At 46.5% G+C, this 22,983-nt stretch overlaps 1 protein-coding gene across 1 annotated transcript in view; it reads right to left on the bottom strand.

Annotated features, from left to right (window-relative positions):
* The window catches only part of LOC112466643 (optomotor-blind protein), an 85,450-nt gene extending 64,242 nt beyond the window's left edge, over positions 1-21,208 (bottom strand). Inside the window, exons 1-2 of the mRNA XM_025034848.1 lie at positions 19,047-21,208; positions 10,971-11,286 (exon numbers count right to left, since the gene is read on the bottom strand). Coding sequence (XP_024890616.1) covers positions 10,971-11,286; positions 19,047-19,788 — 1,058 coding nt within the window. The 5' untranslated portion in view covers positions 19,789-21,208. The remainder of the gene's footprint in view (positions 1-10,970; positions 11,287-19,046) is intronic.
* Positions 21,209-22,983: the final 1,775 nt, after the last annotated feature.

The following is a 22,983-nucleotide window of genomic DNA, read 5'->3' as shown; positions in this document are numbered from 1 at the left end:
TACCTATTAAAGTCCTCCAGATAAAGCGCGAGATTAACTTACCCGCATACGATCGCTAATTAATCAGATCCAGCTTGTCGCTGCTGGCTTAATATCGCGCCTGTGATATACGCGTACAGAATAACGATCGCGCGAAGAACGATCTGGCGACGCTCGGAACTCGCTTCACGCTCGAGTTGATCAATACACAGTTATTTATCCGTTCACCGAAACGCGCAGATAAACACGATCGATCGAATTCAATCGCGATCGATTCAATTAAATTTCCTTCTATACTGATGTGTGAAATGACGAATAAAAGCTTGGTCATTTTCGAAGAAATTAAATCAACTTAATTAATAATTTCTAGGCTACGTTTATCTCCGTGATAGAATTTCTGAGAATTTCAAGACGGTCGAAAATGAACCGCTGAAAAAGTGACGAACGCGTGAGCGCGGAATCTACGAATTCAAGATCTTTTTATTGCACCCCACCTCTCGCCTGGCGTTTCACATTGAATTCACACTTTCCACGCCGCGCCGTGAGAAAGGGGTTGGCTCGCGCGTCATATTCAAGTGGCGTAGGTTAGGCCGAAGGCGAAGAAGACGCCCGTAACAGCTTTCTATTTGCATACCACCGCCTCCCCGCGTTTTCATCCGCGAGGCCCCCCCTTTCAACACCACCGTTATTTGCATTCAGAAATTGGCCGTCGACCGCCGCGCGGCGATCTCCTTCCTTCCTTCCTGCCTGCTTGCCCGCCTTGCCTATGCCACGCCACGTATCGCGTTCTCTCCCTTCGTTGTCCTTGCCTTCGGAAATTTTGAATGAGCCACCAGCTTGGCCGAGATCCATTTACTTCACGGTGAGAACAATGTCACCTTTAATTATTTTAAACGTGAAAGTAACAAGAGTATTAATTAATTCACCAACACGCGTTTAACCTCGCTTTTGACTCTTTAAAAAGCATTTCGTAGGTTTCGTATAAACATAAATTAAAATTTTATCCGTCAACATACATATATATATATATATATTATATCTATCATTATAAATATATTTATGAAATATATATTATCATCTCTAAGTTGTGTGTCTAAAAAGATACAACGTGTCTAGATATGTATCTGTTTCAATTAAATTTACAATCTACCAACTTACAATATTGGATTGTTCGGCCTATTATAGCTCTTTTTTTTAACGTTTGTAACTCATGTAAATGTATTTATGCGAATAACGTTGAGTTTTGTAATTTTCTAATCGCTTTAACACATTCAGTACGTCGGCTTATCCTTTTTTTTCCTACGTCTGAATTTGAGAATATTCTTCTACGATATATCCACAAATTTAATTTTGACGTAGCAACTGTAACGGGGGAAGGAGGGAAGCCGAGAGGAGGATTCCGTCGGACGCAAGAAACTATAATTATCCCCCTTCCGCGCGCGTATCAGTCCCGACAGTTTATATTTCGTAATTATAAAAATGAACGCGCTGCCGTGTCCATCAAGATTTAACCCAGCTGTAATGCACGTAATACGATGCCGGTAAAAATCCGGCCATTAACGCGCCGCGTTGTTATACATTCGTGCGATACGAGCGAGCGCGCCGTGCGAGTCGAGGCGAATGCGATGCGCGATGCACAGAGGAAATGTGTCGCGAGGCGCTTAATTAGACACTTCATGGACGTGCACCTATCGTGTTCAAGGACCGATAACGTTACAACGTTTTTATCGCAAACTTGAGCTGATCTGCGCGTCATCGGGGGTTCTCTGTTTCGTTATCGAACGTAGCCATCGCCGACCACGATTTCGGCCGTACGCGTTTTTTCCCTTTTCAGACGCTCCTTCAGGTAACAGCGCTTTGCATTCCGTATTGACAATGTGCATTCGGGAGACATCGGTATATACTTTACCCTCGACATTAACCGAGAAAACTGACGTCGCTCATCCCGACGTCGATGCCGTGTTAAGTTCGAGCGGGCCCGCTTTCAACGTGCCCCGTCGAGTTTGAAGCGCGTCGAAAAAGATGATCTCGACGTATCGCGAGAGGATATAATAGGTATCGTGCACTCTACTGACGGATAATAAAGCTCTCGCACCTGTTTGAGACGCACGTCAGATCGCAATCGCCGTTTAATCCCGCCGAGCAGCGCGCGGCGGCAATTTTAAATTAATATTCCCGCGGAATTCGATCCGATAACGTCCATCCGATCGCCTTTTTCCCCCCGCGGCCCGATAACGAGCCGAGAGCCATCGGTGTGGTACGCGTGCTTTCCTGTACACGCGGCAGCGCCGATCGATGGATCGCGGCCGATCGATCAAGATCCGCGGCACTGTGCAACCGGCACACAACCGAGCGCTGTGCCGTGAAAGCCGACGTGCGCTTTTACGGATTATTACGTGGCGTAATGCGAGGAAGGGCTAAAGTTACATCACACGCTACGGATTTATGAATCGTTACCATTGGCAACGTATCGAATTCGCGCGTAAATGCTTCGATATCATTTCACCGATTGTTCATCACACCGGGATGTAAATTGTTCCCGGCGAGCCTCTCCTCCCTTTCCGTGCGTTAACGAATTTTCTACGTTTGTGGAATTTTCCACCAAGTGCGAGTAAAATGGCTCCAGGACGACTGTTCTCCTCGCGACACCGATTTATCGCGATATCGGGACGCGGTCGACGTTTCCGCGCATGATATCTCGTGATTTCGTTCCATTTGCATTTATCGCGCGTACTTAAAGCGCGGTTTTAAAGACGACGCATCCCGTAGACGGTACAATACCGCTCGACACAAATAAATAACTGTCCGACGGTAATTTGATGCAACGTGTCCGGTGTCCTACAAAGAACGGGAATTTATGGCCTGCGCATCGGTATCCTCGAACTTCACCTGCATTTTTATTGCCCTGGAAAACCGTCGCGCATAAGCAAATCGCGAGCACGATTATCCCCGTATTCATGATGGATGGTCCGCGACAAACGGCAAGAAAATGTCACGGCGCAAGTGTATCGCCGTGACAATGCAGCGTATTTAACGCCTCATTACCGCGTCGCATGCTAATATATTCGCAATAACCTTCCGGTACGTGGCATTGACTAGCAATTGTAAGTAGTAATTTCTATGCATTCATCACCTGTTCGGAAATTTTCATTTGTCAGCGAATTTTAAGGTGTAATTTAAATACTTGCAACTATATTATAATAAACGTGAATAGTCCAGCGATATTCATTCAGTAATAAACGTGACGTAAAGATGGACAAAAAGCAGTCGAAAAACATACGAACGATTTCAATCGTCAGGCAAAAAAAAGCAGGCGTAAATAAAATTTCTTTATCTTCTCCACTTTTATTTCCACAAAAGCCCGTGTTTTTTTCCATCTCGGAATAACTTTAATGTTGCTGAAAAAAATTGAGCTATCGGATGGTAAAGCTCGACGATGGAAATTCAATCAATATGGATGCGTGACTTGCATGCAACCGACACGCGCCGTGTTTCGCGCCGATCGTTAAACGCCGCTCGCGGTGTGAAAAGTGCGGATTTCCACGGATAGTTGGAAGCTCACGAGCAAGAAAAATCATTTTAAAGCGCGGGTTCAGCACTCTCCCGAGCGTCACACCGCGCGGCGCGGCGCGCGCAAAACAGCTTCGCGTGCGAGGCGATACGATGCACTATTTTGTAATCGCGTGTACAGGCTTTTGTAGCCTTGAAACGACGCCGCGAAGTGCCGTCGAAGATAAGGACATTCGCGTTTGAGTCTAAAGTAAAAAAAGAACAGAAACGAAATCGGTGGAGAGTGTGTGAGGAGCAAAGAGAGGAAAAGAAGGGAAGAAACGCGGATAAAAAGCGGTGTTGAAAGACATTAACACAAATGGAACGAATGGATGGATTTGAGGCTGAAACGGATTCGCGCGCGATAATAACTTAATTTGATAATATATAACGAAATATCAAAGAGAAAATTAATTGCGAGTGCAACGGAAAGAATAAAGTATAACGAGGTGCAGCGGAGAGGCAAAAATAAGATGAGACAAGGTGGTTGAAGACACGAAAAGCCTGTCGACCGACGAACAAATAATACGATAAGAGCCGCTGGGGGAGCAGATCATTTCTTTCTTTTTACTTTTTTTTAAATGTAAACCCGCGAAAGGGATCGCCGGCAGCCGCGGGACAACCTGTCGGGATCGCGAATGAAACGAATTGAAATTACGCAGTTGTGTCTCTTCTCGCATCGTTTATTTTTTTTTTTCATAACGCGAGACAGTCTGCGTGACGACAATTCGCACGGCGAGCAAGGCCGCGTGAGGGAAAGGTGTAGCCGATATAACATGTGGAGCCGTTGGAGACAAAGTGCCCGCGGCACGTACGAGCGCGGTAATGAATTGACGCTTTGGCTAATATTTATGAGCGGTGATGCAAGAATGCGGCGATTATACCCCCCCTCCCTCCCTCGATTTGTGTAATTACCGGGCGCGTGGAATGCACGGGACAACTATCGTTTTACTGGCACGGAAAGATTATAGGCCTCGAATGCGAATACGTTGCGCTAATGCTCCGCGAACAGGGGCGTCGCTCACATTTTTCTTTCTTTATCGCGTGTGCATTTTCGACACACGGAGACCATCTCGAGTCGCGAAAACGGTGGTCTTAAATCAACGCTCATGCAATTCTCGCGTCCATTTCGGTTTTCTCTTTTTTTTTTCTGCTTCGTGAAATGTCTCGCCAGCGGATTGTGATCTTCCGAGGGTCGCGGCTGACACTCGTCGAAGCGTAAAGCGTAAAGCGTAAAACGCGATACTTCGCAGGCGGAAAAACTAGCGGAACGTGAGAAGGCTTAAAGTCGTCCAGTGCAGATATGATCGCTCTTAAAGAGTGTGACCCAGAGAGCGGAGGGCGCGCCGAGGGAGTGCGAAGCGAGGCCACTTTAAAAAAAAGCTCGACTATTCGCGCTCAATTCTTTGCACATCTCGCTCCGAAATACGATGAAACCGAAACGTCGACTCGCCGTTACGAACTGTCGGTTTCAATATCCCGACACGAGAGACTTCCTTATTAGCGTCACGCGAAGTTCGCGAAACGAGTCGATCGCAATGACGCGCAAGCTGCTTTCGCACCGAAAAACAAACGCCAATATATACGTATACATATCTCTAATATTAACAATCTAATCTCACACAATTGTATTTTTAATCCAACGATCAATTTTTTAAAAAGCAGATTACGGCTCGCGTTATTATATGCTATAATGTCAGTAATTTACATTGTTCGCTTCTGTAATTACGTAAATTATTTTTATGGCATAAAATACTAAAAATTATATTTTAATATTTAAAAAGAATTTAATTTGTAGACTCAGTTTCAATGTGTAGATATTTAATCAATTTTATGAACAAAATTATCCAACTTGCTTCATGAATCTCTTCGTTACATTCAAGCAACGACGCGACGTTGCTGCACTTCAGAGTAAAAAAAAAATTAGGTGCGAAAGGTCGAGGCACGTGACAAGGAGAAGCTTCTAGCAATGGCTCGACAGGGGAGGGACGGTACTTTCACCGACGGCTTTCAAACACCCTCATCTCGTTCGCGGGGACCGTCATTGAACCGCAACCCCGAAGGAAACGTCGATACATGACGGAGAATATATACTGACACTTCCAACACAATCGCGGCATGCATTTTCAGGTTCGCACGCGCGTGTGAGCCCGCTATACGGCTAATTATATCGAGCTCGTTACCCCGCGACAAGCGCGCGCGACCCTGCGCGTAGAAGAGGCACAAGAGGGGAAGAGGGGAAAAAAACTTTGTCAGTAAGGGTGCGCATTTGCGTTGAACGCAGAACGGAGAAACTACGTGCGAACCTGTCACGCATGCGCGCGTGCGATAGATATGGGGTGGACTCCAGCTGTTGACCCGGGAAAAAGAGAGACGAACGAAAGGGAGAGAGGGGAAGAAAGACAGAGGAAGAGAGAGGCGAGAGGGAAACAGACGCCGCATCAAAGATGGAGCAATACGGAGAAAAAAAAGATGCTGCGTCCTTATAAGTGTGTTTCAAGAATATTGTCGAGATACCATCGACACTGTTCATTTATACGTTATTTTTCACATGTCGCATTGGTATTTTAGATTAAACACGAGATATTCCGATACCCCGAAGCAACGTTTTGCAATTCACGCAAACTTGACTTTAAAGACTCGCGCGCGATACCTCTTCAGATTCAACGATTCGCGAAATAAACGGTATATACCGAGCGAGTTGAGTATATTCGTGTTTCACAAGACGTCGAAAATGGCACGAGACGCGACCGGCTCGTGCCGGCGTTGGCCAAGAAACTGAAAGTGACGAAGATGAATCCTGTTAAGCCGATTACATAAGATTTCACGGGTCTGCGTCCCTTTGATGGCTCGCGCTTTGTTTACCCGCGGTCGCTCCGCGCGCGCGCGCTTATTTGATTTAGAAATCAGAAGAATTAAAGCGCTTACACGTCTCATCGTTAAGTCAATCCGTCAGGCCTCGCGGGCTGAAAGTGGATTTTGGCAGCGCTGGGCATTGATGAATTTCGTACCAGTCTCTTAACTGGCGCGTTCTCTTAATTCCGCGCCGTGGCGAGCACGCGCACACGCGTGCATGCACGCGTGTGCGTGTATAAAACGCTCGTACGTGAAACTCGTGAATGGTGAGCAATTTGAGGGCAGTCGCGAAGGAGGAGGGAAGATAATTTTGGGGCCCCGAAGCCCTACTGCCCCCCTGCCTCCTCGTCGTGGCGCTGACTCCTTGTTCGGGGCAGCGCGAACACGAGCACAGCGAAAATTTTCGCCCGAACCTCGTCTCCCCTTCGTCTCGTCATTGTCCCTCTTTCTCTTATTCTCACTCGCTCTTTGTCGTCCTCCTTGCTCGAGCGAGACGAGCTGCTCCTCGGGCGCCTCACCACACGACCCATTCGGGCAAGAGTTTGTGTATCGCAACGGGTCCGGGTAATATCTCGTTTAGAAAGATTACAGGTTCGAGAAGAGGCTGCCAATGTATAAAACAAACATCGTTAAGGCAGCCCTATACTTAAGACCTCCCCACCCGTTTCCGGCCCCACCCCATGTACCCCCTCTGGCATTACATGCTCGCTATTATGTGCATCTACGATACTGCTGCGTCTCATTATACTTGCCCGTGTATGTGTGTGCATAGGGTGTCACGGAAACCGTCGAGAACAGTAGCAGGCATATATTCCCAGAAAAATTCAAAGCATTACGGACTTATTATGCGACAAATTGAGCTTCGAGTCAACATAATGTTGTTTCTCAGTTACCTTCATCCTTAATGCAAATTTTTGTATTGCCGTAATATTTACTTAACACGTAAAGATAAAAAAGTTCCTAACGTCGACTAACGATCAACCGTGAAAAATTCGCTAAACAGCGTGAAACTTCTTGCTGCTTCTTTTCCCGAAACACCCCGCACAAAATTACAAATATACATGCACCGCGGTGATGCTGCGGGCGAGAGACGAAGAGGGTGAGAAGGAGAGGGCGGGGAACATCTTGTGGATCACGCACGCTCCAAGTGTAAATGCGCTTTGCGTGTGGTGGCGAAACGTGTCAAGCGCGTACGCCGTATTGAGACGTAGACCACCGGACGGGGTTCGAGCGCGGGGTCCGGCGAACGGGCCCCGGCATAATTTCCACGCGTATAATTATCGATGATCGGCCGTTACGGGGGCCCGGCGCGGCGCGGCGCGGCTTTCGCTCGGTGTTTCGCTGAAACCCGATCGTGAACGGGCGGATACTACGACCGGACGGTGGCGGGAGAGACGAGGAAGGAGAGGAGGCAGATTGGGCCTCTCTGACGGTTATTATTTATCGATGGAGATTGATTTAGAGCGCTGCCAGTCGTCGGAGATTACGATCGATCGGCACCGTTCGAATCGCGAGCGCCGAGCGATTTTCGATCAATCGGAGGGACCGGTTGTCCGGTTCTGATAACAACACTAAGCCAAATCTGCTCATTTCAACAAGGAATTGTCTCAATTGTTTTCGTTGTCGGCTCGGTTATTCACGTGTCTCGTTAAAGAGATGCAAGTATGTTTGTCTTTGAAATTCGTATAAAAACAATACTCGAATTGCGATGTCAATTCGAAACTTTCAAAAGATAAATGTATATGTACTGTAATAAATTAACATTGTCGCCATAAATGCTAATTTCTCTCGTATGAGCGTCCACGGCATCATAGCGCAGTTTATTGTGGCATTTAAGATCTGAAACGTTGAATAAATTTCAGATGTCGAACAGCTGTCACATAACGAAAGAGGGATAATTATTACAGTTTGATAACGAAGGATTACGACGTATGTCATTACATACGTATGAATTAATCATATTGGCCAGTACTTTGAAATCAGTCGTTACTTCGTATGTTTAACTCGCTCTTCGATGTTGCAAATTGAGTTACTAAACATCACGATCGATTATTTGTCATATTAAACGACAGCTTGTATTTATCAAAAACGCAGCTGAGATTGGAAGATCGTGCGTGATACGCGTACGCGTTAAAACTATTGTAGGCTGTCTTGTTACATTAATAAAATTGCTGATAGCTTGATTGACAATTCCACGCGTGAACGTAGAATAATGAATAATACTTAATATCAAAGAGAGCTCGATTTTCAAATTTTAAAACATTTTAAATAACACTTTTTCTACCTTTTATTTTTATGGATTTTGTTCTCAATAGAAATTTAAGAAATTAAATTAATTGTCCTTTCTGCAAGGATATTACGTTGCTAATTAGCGCTGATAAATGTTTAGTCTAAACCACGATTCTCTCGCGCAACGCAATCCTCTAAAGCGATCCCCCACACGTCTCCCCTCGTCGCGACTCTAATGACGCAAATTAGAAGAGCAAACGCGCGCGTTTGCGAGACACGGACAAAGCGCGTTAACCGAAGATCGAAAGCAAAGAGCGAGGAAGATTTAATCCGGCCGATACGCGATACACGCATTCGCGAAGGACGTTTGACGTTTTCACATTGATGTATGGCCGTAATCCACGTACACGCGTGCGCTTTAGCACCTGTATATATCGCACATGAAATATGTAAGCGTGTATGCTCACCCTTTCGTCGCGCTCTAGTCTCGGCTATTATAGAGCTTGCCGCCGTCTTCATTCAGACGCGATATACCTGCCCGCTGGCAGCGCGGCCTATCATCGCGAAAGACCTCACCTCTTCATCGTTTCTTTCTCTCTATCCCTCTGCCTTTTCTTAGCTTGCTTCGCCGCCTTCCATATCAAGCGCTATTTTCTTTGCTAGCACGACAATACTACCATCGAACGCGTGGAATAGAGTAGATAGATTCACGCTTCGAGAAAAGAAGAAGGGAAAAGCTAAAGAACAAGAAAGTGAGAGAGAGAGAGAGAGAGAGAGAGAGAGAAAGGGGAAAAGAGAGGGCACAAAAAAGTGACGGAGAGCGGTGGGAGTGAGAAGTTTCAATTGCTTGATGACGAAGGGATCCAACAACTTCGTGTAGTGATATCTTTTTACTACTGCGCTGCTATACGTCATCGGGGAAGTGCCGCGTGATGCAACCCACCCCCGTACACGTGCGCGAGGATCGCGGGAGGGTACGCAGACACGTGTGCGTTGCGTGCGCGATATACGAGCGCGGTTCGCAATAACGAAAAGTAAAAGCTCGTCGAGAGCACACGCGCAGATTCGCGTGTAATAAAACTGCTCGCCGGTGACACTTTCTTCTCGCAGTACCTAGAGATAATGAAATCGATATGTCGCCTATTACGCGTTTACGATTTTTCCTCATATGGTATAGAAGAATCGAATCTTTAATCGAGATGTCGACATCTTTTTCAGTACCTTTGTCGCGTATATGAGGTTAATAAAAATTTATTTCAATAAAGAAATTTAGAACGTCTGTATTTAATTTAATTTACCGAGGGGATTATAAAACTCCGCATTGTTATATATCCTCGCAAACACATCAATGAGCAAGTTGAGACAACCCGCATGAGATCTTTTTCTCATGTTCATTTGAGGTCTCAGGTTCGTTCAAGAGTACTTATTCGCGGCTACGTCTTTCGACAATAAAGTTGTCAAGTTCTGTATGTATATATACGTAGAAACTTTGCATGCAAAATTGTGATTCTAGCTTTTGATGTAAAAAACTTTTTATTTGTATAATAGATATTATCAGTAGACCTCCGTATAATACGGGAGATGCATTCCGTGTTGTACGAGTCACATAGATTATACATACATTATATGGATTACGTATGTATATACGGAAACACATATTTATAAAATATGTATAATAAGAGTTTATTATAAAAAATGTAAAATAAATATTAAAGATGTAATAGTTTAATATTTCTTATTTCACTTTAAAACAAATATTAAAAATTTTCCGCCACGTTATATGAATCCATGTTATATGGGGGTCTACTGTACTACCTTTAGCGTGAGGTCCATAGAAATGTATTAATTTCACTAAAAATTTTCGCGCGGGTAACCAATCATTCTTAAGCGTGAAAAAAGTCTTAAAGTAATCAAAAGAAGATTAACTATATCAATGTAACTAATAAAAAAAATACGCGCATTCTAGCTTACGTTTTAATATCTCCGGCGATATAGTAAAAGATGATAGTAAAAATATATATATTTTTTTTCATATCGCAGGAAGAAAATGGTGCGAAGTATCACAAGTTAGTAATCGCCGTCGGTTACATTCATGTCAAAGCGTGCCGAACGAAACCGCAATTTTCGATAACGTGCCACGCAATCAGCAAGATGCTATAAATAAATGGACTGAAGTCCAATAGCTTCGACTATTTGATGTCTTTTAAACATAACAAATTTACGTGGACGCGCGCGTGCGATGAAACTTGGTAGACGGCATCCTATAGATTGCTCCGCTCTTGGGAGAGCCAGCAATCGTTCAATTAACGACAAAGGATCGTAATGATAACGATGTTGAAAACGATATTGACACTTACCGGCCACTCTTCGTGATGACCATTTCCGTCCCGAGCTTGTGGAATTTCTCCCAGAGCTCCTTGCCCTCGAGCGTAACCTTCGGGTCATCGACGACGCCGTCCTCCTCCGGATGATGAGGCGGCACCAAGGGATGATGCGGCGCCGCGAGGGGATGATGCGTGGCCAGGGGATGCGGTGACGCGTGAAGCATCCCCGGTGGTAGCGGCGGCCTCAGGGGCCTCATCGTAGGACCGCCGGGACCTTGGTGATGATGATGTAACGCCGCCGCGGCCGCCGCCAAGACCTCTTCCGGCGTATGCGGGCCCAGACCAAGACCTGAAATTTCGTAGAAATGTTTGGCGATTTAGTTTAAAGAAAATATCAATCTGTTCTTTTATAAATTATTACTACGTGAAAGAGTACGGTCAAAAAATTAATGGAGGTAGAACAGCTATTTTTCGGTAGGATTAATTTAATCCATCGAGAGGGGGGGGCTATAATCACGGTTGGTAATCGAAAATCGGTATCAGTGCACGTACGATGGGCAACATCTGGTCTCGCTATTCCACGTAAATGCAAGATGCGAGCCGTAATGAGCCGCCGATCCCGGGAGCGGGCCGAAGATCAAGCGACGGGATAACAAGTAAAAGACAGCTGCTCAAAGTTTCGCGAGGGTGAATCACCTGGCAGTTCACGATAGCAACCCCCGGGAGGAAAGTTGCGGATTCTTCTCTACGCCTCCCCTCGATGGCCACCTTTTCCTTTTACCTGACCCTGCTCCGGCGGGTTCGGAATTTCATCGTCTTCCTCTTTTCCCTCCCCCCTTCCCCCCATTATAGCGACTTAAAAAGGACGTCTTGCGGAAACTGCGAGAGTACGCGAATAGCTATATAGACTTTATTCTCAAACCGCAGAGATGCATCTTTAAGAATAGACCTGGCGCGTCCGTGAATATCAATAGAGCGATCTACATATGCTATCTACTTTAGTAATCGATTATTGCATATTACAATTTCAAATATAGCGACAGTATAGCGAATTGATAGAACGAAGGAATACAGCTACATTTCCAAGAGAATTCAACTCTATATAAACGACACAAATATGTAACGCGAATCCTGTTAGCTTACTTAAAACCAAATCGCAAGAGTATTAATGCGGCAAAACATTTTTAAACAATTCAGCATTAGACGTGCATTATCGAGCAAAGTTCCAAACCGCGACGATTTCCGGGAAATTATCGCCAGACGTACAAAAATCAAGAGTCTTATTTTGCGCGTTGTGCGTCAAAGAGAACAACACGGGTCATTTCATGAGAACAAAATTACATTAGTACATCTAGATAACACCGCGGTTTACTATAATGTCAAGTTAGCGAGAATGATTAATGTAAATCACCGTCCATAAATGTTATGAGTAATGATGCAGTTAATAGTTAACGACGTAGATACGACGGCTCCCGGTATTTCCTTTCCTTTTCAATCAATTACCATCTGTAAACGGAAAAAATGCGGAAAACCTGTTACCGCATAATGACTTCATGATTGTTACCGCAGCAGATCTCTGTAAATCCTTAGCTCGATAACTATTATCTTCAGTAATCTTACTAAATACATGAAAGAAAATATAACCGCTACTGTATTATATGTATACTGTAAGTTTTTCTATCGTATAATCTTTCTTGACGAGACATCATGTCGATTAAACTAATCGTTTACGTATAACCAGCAATGTGATTTACTTTCGTTCACAAGATTTCGAAATTAACACATCAAATGTATTTGTCACGCGATGTTTTCTTCTCGAAACGAATAATAATAATTATAATAATTTGATAAAATTCTATGATAGTCTATGCGTGTGATTAACGTTCATTCTTTTCGTCTAAATTGTTTTGCGTTAACAGATAATATTTATTGGTGTGAACGTGAGAAAAAGATCTATCTGCATCCTCAATCATATCTTTGGTTAGTCATTCGACTTGTATTAGCCGTTTTAAAAAGTACTTTAAGCAGTGTAGTCTTTCTTATAACAAATTGGTCTGATTTATTGTAACGTATATTATAAAAGATAAACGTAATGTAATTTCACAGAGAAATACACTTTTACTTTCTTCACATCATATTCTACTTTGTTAATACGACAGTCCATAATTATATATAATGTAAAGAAATTATTATTTCTGAAGAAATTAGTCCACATGTAATAATTTCTATACAATTATATATCTAAACAATATATGTAATGAAAAGGAATTATTATTTGTTATGAAAAATGATTACATTTTTTCACATCTCTTTATATGAAGTATTGCGGTCGCAATTAAATTTTAGCCGACGATCACAACGGACGAAACTGTGAAAATAAGCATATTATATAACATTTTTACGAATCACTCTCACGACGGCAATGTACATATATCTCAAATTACAATCGTAATAATAATTTATACGCGTGCGTTAAATGTATGTTACCTTTTGTGTTGCGATAAAACTCTAAAATATAACGATACCTACGCGGTTTTGTGCGATTTTGTGCATGTACATCTGTTTTTATTGTAACTTCTCGCGTCGATAAATATCAGGGGATGGCTTTCATATACGAAACTATATCCACACGCGCCTGTAACTTAAATTATATTTCGCAATCGTAAAATGCATGGCGTGCAGAAGATGAATAATTAGGCGACGCACGGGCGGAGGAATTTGTTTGCGACCGTATTTGTTGTTGGCGCGTTAAACGTAATATGTATTTACGTCTGTGTAAAGACAAGTGATGTGGATATAATACTAGAGTAAAGCTATGGGCACTAAGTCGATAATAATATATCCCGCGCTCTTATAACAGATTTGCGAGACCGCTTATTCCAGACACGGTTTCTTGCCGCCGTCTCTTTTTCGTCATTATTTAAAATATTGGAAACGCGCCGCGCGCAACATTTTGCTCGTTGTCTCGAGATGCAATACGCAATGTAACCGCAATACGTAATGTAACCCATACTCTGCGCATGTGACCACGATTATAAACATATCACGGGTGTCGTATCACGCGCGGACTTTCGCCAACACGGGCGAGAGAGGATCGATCCGCGCGAAACGGGTGATATTTTTACCGCGTTAATGCATTCAGGAAATGGCTCAGATTCGGCCGAAATTCGTAGCATATTAACCGAACGAAAGCGCTAGTGAACTGTGACCGTTTGGTATTCTGTTCGTTTATCAAACGCACATCCCAGATCCATCCGACGCGGCCGAATCGAATTTTATCCAACGCTTACCCCCGCGTGCTCCATGTATTTTGATTTTTATTCGCGGACCAGTAACGGAAATGTGCTCGCTCCGGCGCGACGCGCGACGACTCGGCGTTATTTAACCGCAGCGCTTTTTAACGGTTGCCGCGTTATATTTTTCACGTGGGTCCACGCGCGATGAGTACCGCTAAAAATGTTCAGACCGAGCGGAATGAGACGATTGTTTACAATGATTGCGGTATCGCGAATCGAGGGAGGAGAGAGAAAGAGAGAGAGAGAGATAGGGGGGAAAAAAAGCATCCACCGGCCGTTAACCGTCCGCAACGCGGCATTTATGTAATGCCGCGCGCCATTATTTCTTATCAAAATAAATGAAACTCCGAGTATGACGTAAGTGCGAGGTTCCTGTCGAGATGGCGGCGCGGATTAAGCTGCTCTTCATTTAATATTTCCTTTTTCTTTTCTTTTCCTAATTTTCGTGTCGCTCCTCGACCGCGTCGGATTGCATATTCATTATATTGCCGTTGGCTCCTACGTATAGGAAACATTCTTCCTGCCGGCTTTTCGCCAAGCCCTATTTCTATTTTAATGAAAACGGAAACATTAATTAGTGCAAAGTGTGCAACCTTGAGATACATATCTACTTCTTGCGACACACACGAATCACTTTGTTGTGCTTGATAAGATAGATTGAAGACAATATTGGGAGCTTCTTGAAAGAGGCTTTAGGGTGTACCCGAATCATTCGTCGGGACAAATTCGCGACCTGTCGCATTTGCGGTTGCGATTTTTCGCTTATTAATTACGCGCGACGTGGAACTTTGATTCGCAAAGCGCTTTTTGTTACGCGTCACAAATACACGGCGAATTTAATAACTCTCTCTCACGATTGGAAGGACCGCTATCAAGCAGGGAAAATACATTGCTTCATTGCCGCCAATTTATCAACGGCCGCGCGCAGCCTATTCTCTGCACCAAGTAATACATTATTGAAAATTATAAACAAGTGCAGTATGCGGATTTTCGATTTACCGAACGCGATTTCTGCGTCGCGCACAATACTTTAATACAATTGCCAACAGCAAGACACAACAATGCCCGTTACATTTAATCGCGCCACGATCACATTCAAATTTTCGTTTCTCTATCGTTTCACGAGCGGTACCGACGCGGCGGTTTTGCCGCTGCCTCGCGCCTGGCCTTTTTTTACGCGTACACCTAACTGAAATGTGGCGACAGTTATGCGATTAATGCGATCAGTCGCCTACGAATGGAATTATTATCCATCTTCGCAAAGTGGAACTGGAATTAATTTAACGACAGAGACTAATACGTTTTATTTCGACCTTTAGAATCCGATGTAGATCTGATCGGGCGCGTTTACAAGGTGTTTCCGTTTCTCGTCCAAGCTGTCGCCGCGTCGGTACATCCGACAAAAATAAAACGTACATCTCACTTTCCTTTTTGCATATCTAACTTCTTTTTTTTCCTCTGTCTCTCTGTCTCTCACCCTCCACTCCCTCCCGTCGCTGACGCGGTCGTTTTCTCCTCGCTCGGGGTACACGGGTTACGCGCGCACGTACACGCGTCCCGAATTTCGAATGCAAGGAACGTCGGGCATGCCCTTGGAAAGATTAATCGCCACTACCTTATGGTCAGTTGGCCGCGAGCCCGACTAGAAAAGAGGAAGAGAGGACGCTGGACGAGCGCCGACGTCGCGCCGCGTTGCGCCGCGCCGTACCGTTTCGAAAAATGACGGGAAAGAGGCACAATAACAGATGACAGATCGCCGTTGTATCCTGGCCCGACGATCGGGCATTGCGATGAACCGCGAGGACATCGCCGACGCCAACGGCTTCGCGTCACTCGAGGGGATCGTCGCGTCGCCGCGCTGCGCGTCGCGACTACAAATGAAGATGAAAACAAAGCACAGCTCTGCTTTCAATTTTTATTAAATTAACTGCGTTTTAATTTTAAACGTCGTTACGCTTTAATTGGAAGGAAACATATTAAAATACTTTCGTCAAACAAAGTATATTTGTCGATTTAAACGTTGTTGTATTGTTTAATTTTTCTCGGAAAATTTTTCGTCTAATATATTCAATCGTGAAACGTTATTATAAATAAGTGAGAGAGCTGTACGTCCGCAGAAGCTAAATTGTCTAGCCAGCAACGTGGTAACGCGTGCCTATACCGGCGTCGGGAATTAATTCATCATTTAGCCTAACGAAGGGAATAACTAGTTGTAGCGGATGAGGTGGACGCGCGTAATAACGCGATGTCAGATAAGACGGGGACGAGCGATGAGCACGTTGTCGGCTCTGGAAATCGTCCTTCCGATTGTTTTTTTTTTCACGCACCTGGCACGACATTTGCAGACGACGTCGCACCCCGCTGTTATTACTGCCACAAAGTAAAAGCGAACGTAAAAAGTAAAGAGGGCTTTCGTGTCGCGTTTCCTATATTTAAATCCGCTTTTCGTACGCTAATAGAAAGCTTATAACTTTTTTTTTATTTTATGGAAAGAATTCCAACTCTTAAAAAATTTTACAAAATTATGCATATATGTTGGACTTGGACTCGTTTCGCTCGCGTATTGCGTCATCGACTTTTTTTTCGAGACACTTTTCTGCAAAATGACTTACATTTTTGCATATCCGCATGTTGTGTCATTCGTCGGTGGAAAACGCATACGAAAGGCAATACATTTTGAAAGTAATGTCGAAGTACCGAGTCGCGCTCCACGTTCGCATCGTCCTGCTCATTTAACACCGGAGATATGCCAGATCGATTACATTATCGCTGTCTAAGTAGTAATGTATTGCCGGCCATGTACGCCAATCGCATTTTTCTTTCCACCGCGTTAGAGTCGCGCTGCCTTTTCTCGGCGATGTTATTCTGATCGCTGATCGGGTGCGATTCGAATACTTCTCACGTCAGTTCGCGGATTATCGACATGAATCACGTTCCCGTAATGATTGGCAGCTTTTTTCCGACAGCTAAAGAAACCACGCTAGTGTTCTCACTTCGGGGGAAACGAAATTCATTATATTTTCGCCTTAAGTGTTCGCAACAAGAAGTTGAAGTGTCTATCCACATCACAAGCCGAGTTAATCGACGAAAAATGTTTAGTAGAAAGATGTTTCATGACTCGATAAATTCTAATTAATCTTTCGACTTGAAATGCACGAGAGGAGAAACACAATCTCGAGATATTTGACGAGCGTTCATTCACGCAAAAAAATATTTGCGGACTATTCTCAGAATATTTTCTCATTCACCGAGGATAATCCCCTCATTTTGACGCGATTTGTGACGAGTCGGGCCATCGTAGCCGCGACTCCGATGACTTTCACGCGAGATTCTCCATTGAAAAACAACAGATAAGCCAACGTCGGGCCATTGGCGACACTTTCGGCGACATTTCTCTCTCTTTCTCTCGGGCGTGGATTGCGTGGAATAAATATTACTGAGAAAACAATTAGCGGCCGATTGGTCGCGCGCAGAATCAAATGTCGTGACATTAGTGCCAATCTTTATAATGGCACCGAACGACTCGGCAAACAAGGTAATAAACTGTCTTTAATTAGTGGCATTTAATATCAATAGCGGCGGGCCACGTCGGCTTTATCGTCGCGCGAATTAACAATGGCCGCCGTTCGCGAGATGCGAGATCTAATTATTGCGCAGTATCGCGGGCGAGGGGGAGAAAGAGAGACGCGTGAACGAGAGATCTCTCGAGAAAACGCGGCGTTTTCTCCTCGGAGCGGCCGACGCGGCGGACAGAAACGCCCGCAATATTTCATACGCCGTTCTTCTTCCGTGCAGCCGTCGCCGTCGCGCGCTTTGACATCGCACGCCAGGCCGTGGCGCGCGATCAGGATGTTGCGTAAGGCCCGCGAGACGAAACGAAACGACATGAGTGACAAACGAGAGACTTCCAGCCTGTCACAAACGTGTCCTTCCGAAAAACGTGCGCGTTTCCGGCGGCGACAATGGGCACCGCGCCAAAACAACAAGATGCGCTCGTGTGCGTTCGCGAGCGTCTCGAAATGCCGAGCGATTATTACGTCGATTTCCGGCTGACGAGAGAACTCGAGACCGGCGGCTCTTGCCGACCTTGCCGTTCAGTTCGTCCGCGATGTCGCGCGGCTCGAACATCTCGCCGAAAAGATACACAGAAAGTCCAAACTTGGGATACGAACATACGAAGAATATTTATAAATCTATGCGCGATTTGTCTTCCATTTTATGGATGAAACGGCAGAAGTAGGGACAAAAGGTAGAGACTTAAGCGCTAGTCGAAGGTAAAAAGCCGCAGAAAGTGATACGCCGGCTACGTGAAAACCGGGGAAAGTAAACGTGTCCATAAAAACAAGCCGGCAACCTGCCTAATATTCGCGCCAGTAACTACCGTCTCCCGCGGGCCGCAGCCGAAATAAGCACCGTCGGCATTACTGTTGGCACGCAACAAGTTTGTTTGCAGTTTAGCTCATACGGTTATTGTACGGTTCATAAAACTTGCTGGCTCTATTCGCCTCTTTCTCTCTCTTTTCCTTTCGTCGTACTGACGTATTAATTAAATGCGAGAGCACTTTCCTCGACGAGAACACACTCTTTACGCGAAATGGCCATCAGAACAGCTAGGTCGCGCGAATTCTCTCGTGACGGCACGAGACGGAGACCGGACGCAACGAGGATTATCCGCGCTAACTAATCCGATAGATCTCGCGAGCACGATTGCCGATCGACGAAGACGACAAATTTAACGAGAACGAGACGAGTATTCACACACGTAGGTCACTTTTGCTAAGGAACATAACGGTCATTTTGTCAGTCTGCTCACCTGGCGGCGTGATCCCGTGGGGGTTGAGGTGCGGATGATGGTGCGCGCCGGCGAGTATCGCCTTGGTCTGAAGATGATGCGCCGCCGTTGGTCCTGGCGAGCTGGTGGGCGGCAGATGCGCTGCCGGATTATAGAAACCCGCCGCCGCCAGGGCGGCAGCGCTGAAGTAACTCGCGGCCGCCACCGCCGAGGACGGATGCGACAGGTCGCGTTGGCCGCTCGCGGCTAAGGGCGGCGGGGTCTCCGGTGCCGCGGCTGGGCTACCGGGTCCGCCGGGTGGCGGAGAAGCGCTGCTCTGCGACGACGAGCCGCCCAGAATACCGGGCGGATGGGTGCTCGCCGCGGTCAGCAGCGAGGATACGCTAAAGTCCGTCGGTCGCGGTGCCGCCGGTGCCGGCAGGGGTCCGGTGATGTGGCCGTTCGGGTTGCTGGCGGGCGGCGTGCCGCCGGCGATCGAGCTTGCGAAGGGCGAGTGCTGATTCAGAGCCGTCGCTGACGCGGGGTACGCCATCCCAGGCCCCCCCGCCTCGGCCCGCGGCCCCGTATTTGCACCCTCGACCACGTTAGCCTCCAATTCTCCTATGCCAAGTCTACGCCGTTGACCGTCGACGTCCTTCGCGGAGGAGTCCTCCTCCTCCTCCACCACCACCTCCTCGGGCCGTGATCGCTGCTGCAGCGCGGAGGGTTGCGGAGTGCTGGCGCAGTGGGTACCCCTGCACGCTGTGTCTTGTTCGAATCTCATCGAGACGGGCGGGTGTGCCGAGTCGCGCGAGATTCCTCTTCGAGTGACTCAAACCTGCTCCCCCGGGTGTTGCTTCGCCTTCTCGCCTCCTCGCCTCTCGCTCGCCACGTCTTACTCCACGAATTTGCGCGCACGCGATCGCTCGCGGGAGCCGTTCGGCGTTCACGAGCCGTCGGACGGATGGACGCTGCTCTTCCTCGCGAGTGTACGCCTGTCCGGCCTGGTCAACGATCACGCTCGTTTCTCCACATATCCAAGAACGCGCGTTCTCGAGGGGAGCACGCGTTCGCGCTTCAAGACTGTGGATCGCGATCCTCGGAGTGCCCGCGTTTTTCTTTCGCGCGAATTTCCAGCCACGGAAAAGCGCCGACGATCATCTCATTGAGCGTTGCCAGATATTGCCTAGTCGACATCTTACGACGCGGACAACTCGATCCTGCCGGCAGAACTGTCCAACGTTTTTCTCTCTTCAGCGACCTTTCACCATAGCGCGAGGTTGCATTCAATGGAGTATTCACTCGCGAGGATGTACGAGATGTGAAACGAGCGAGTCATCCGCCTTCGGAACACCTGATCTGAACCGAGACGAAGCGGTACACTGGCACTCCGAATTCTCGAGGAGTTGGAGCACTCGCGAGCGGACGTCTACGCCGACGCCGCGTGATAGATCTTCAGTATAAGAGTCACTCCCATGTCGAGACACTAGCCGCGAGTCACTCTAGGCCATAGTGCAAATCCGACGTTCACTAATCACTCACTTGTCACCGACCCGTTCGCAGGCCCCCTTCTGTCGCCGATTTCTTGCGTCGTTCCCCGTCTCTTTCTCTCTCTCTCTCTTTTTTTTCTTTCTTCGTTCCTCTCGGACGCTCCGAAACACGACACTGTCCCTCGCGATAGATAGTTTTGGACACCCGTTGATCGTCCGAGACAGGTTTAAAGACCACGAGTCCTCGTGAGAAGATAGTTCAGTTCGATGCTTGACGCGCCGGTCGACACGCGTATCCGACGCGAAGGACGTGAGTCGACGATGACGACGTCGAGGACGACGCGAGGACGACTCGATAAAATGGACAGATAAAAAGAAGCAAGTTTATCTCCTCTCTCTCTCTCTCGGCGACTTCTCTCGGCGGTGACGACGTTCTCGGTCGAGGGCTGAAGAGCGGACGAAAGGTGTTACTTGGGTGGCGCCGCGATGGTCACTGAGCAGCGCTAGGATTGACACCTACTCTGGGGGCTCACCCCCACACCTCCCGCGGAGGTGTTGGTGTGCTAAAGTCCCCGTCCGGATTCAGGGCGGTGTGTACGCGGCGGTCGCGTGTATATGGGTGGTCCGCGAGTCCGTATGCGTGCGTTACACGCGTGTATATAGACCGCGGTGTGCCTGCGCCGCGGAACGGACGCGGGAGGCGTGAATGCTGGAGGGCAGCGACGCGAAGACTGAGACCGTGCGGGGGCTCCTCCTCCCTTCCCCTAGGACCGTCGGATCACCGGGAGTGGGGGGGCCCCGGCCTTCCCCAACTGTCGACACACTCGGCAGTCTCGGCACCAGCGGCCGCAAGCGGGCCGCGAGAGTGACGAAGACGGAGACGCGGACTGACGAAACGTAGTGGCGGCGACGGGCGAGGGTGGGGGGAGGGTGAATTTCGCGGCACCTTCTCCCTACCAGCCGGTCGGGCGATAATGAGCGCTCGTAGTCCGGATTGGCGTTCCGGCGCCAATCCGAGCGGCGTTGGACTCGACGCCTTTTCCGACGCTACTCGAGCCAGCGGCGCGCTCTCGCTCGCACCCTCGCGCGCTCTCCCTGTCTCCTCTCCTGTCGGACTTATCCCCACCGCTCCGCGTCACCTACACACGCTCGCGACGCTCTTCGCTCGTCGTCGGTGAACTTGACGTGCGCCCCCACCACGACGGTTCTAAGGGTGTTAACCGCGAGTACGCCCATTAACACCACCCTGCGTCACTGCCTTCCAACGAGGGCGGGGGCATGGGATACGGAGGAGGGGGCCCACGGCCGACGTCGCGAGGTGTCGTTAGTGGAGCTCGCTCGAATCTTCGCCGACTGAACGTTAACGCTCTCGCATTTGACGCGAGAGAATTTTCGCGTCTGAGTTGCCACGTTGGTCGACACCTCCCTTTGGTAAATCAAAGAATAACGTTATTGCTCTCAGATATTATTTCGCATTTCAATTAACTGCGACAATTGAAAAGCTTTTCGAGACATGGTCAGTATAAGATATTGTATACTTTTTGTCCGGTAAAAATAATACGAGTTGAGAAAACAATTTCTCATAAAAAAAACACAAAAATTTGATTTGGACTAAGAAATTAACCGACTGCCCAAATACACGATCCACATATTACTTAATTATACTTATTAATTTTTATTCATTATCCAAATTGCTCAAATAATCGAGAGGTTTACTTAATATAAAAATATTTATCATATATACGTATGTACTATATTATCAATAAGCTTATATCTGTACATCCATTCATTTTTCATTAAATCTTAACATGTAGTTCGAATTATAACTCTATTATGATAAAAGTATTGAAATTTATGTATTGTGGATAAGCAAATCTTAATTATTTGAGCAATGCGGACAATATGTAGCGGGTACCTATATATTATTAGCACATTTTGAGTAATTTGAACAAGTATCCGGGTATCCAGATAAAATTAACGCTCTAACTTCAACTATCATTAAATAAAGTTTTAATTCAATGATAACAGGTGTATATCTCCAATTAATAATAGCATAACGTATATGTCACAGACATATTTTAGCCAATAATATCACATCATGTGATTACTTGTGGTATTTTCAATTCTAAACCGGGAAATTGCAGAGATTCCTATTCGAGCGAATCAGAATGCACGAATCACATAACTCATCTGTGTAAAACCAAGTTTGACGACGTTTTATCCGAAAAAATGTATGTGTAAATATATATTTCCATCGCGCGCCCGCGCCCGCGTGGCGAATATACTTTATCATCAACGTAATGCAATACAATTGGCTACGCCAGGAATTCACCGAGTTTTCCGCGAAATACCACGAGTGAGAAGTTTTCGAGAGCCGTGCCAAAATTCGCACGGTACAGCGTCACGAATCTCACCCTGTCTCATTCCGTCCTTCTCGCTCGCACTCGGTCGCTCCTCGCCCGTTTTAGCAGCAGCGGAGCGGCGACAGA

The sequence above is a fragment of the Temnothorax curvispinosus genome, unplaced genomic scaffold, assembly GCF_003070985.1.
Source record: "Temnothorax curvispinosus isolate PA1 unplaced genomic scaffold, ASM307098v1 QBEX01016430.1, whole genome shotgun sequence".
Taxonomy (NCBI): domain Eukaryota; kingdom Metazoa; phylum Arthropoda; class Insecta; order Hymenoptera; family Formicidae; genus Temnothorax; species Temnothorax curvispinosus.
The sequence above is the reverse complement of the archived record's forward strand: the minus strand, read 5'-3'. Positions and strand labels throughout refer to the sequence as shown.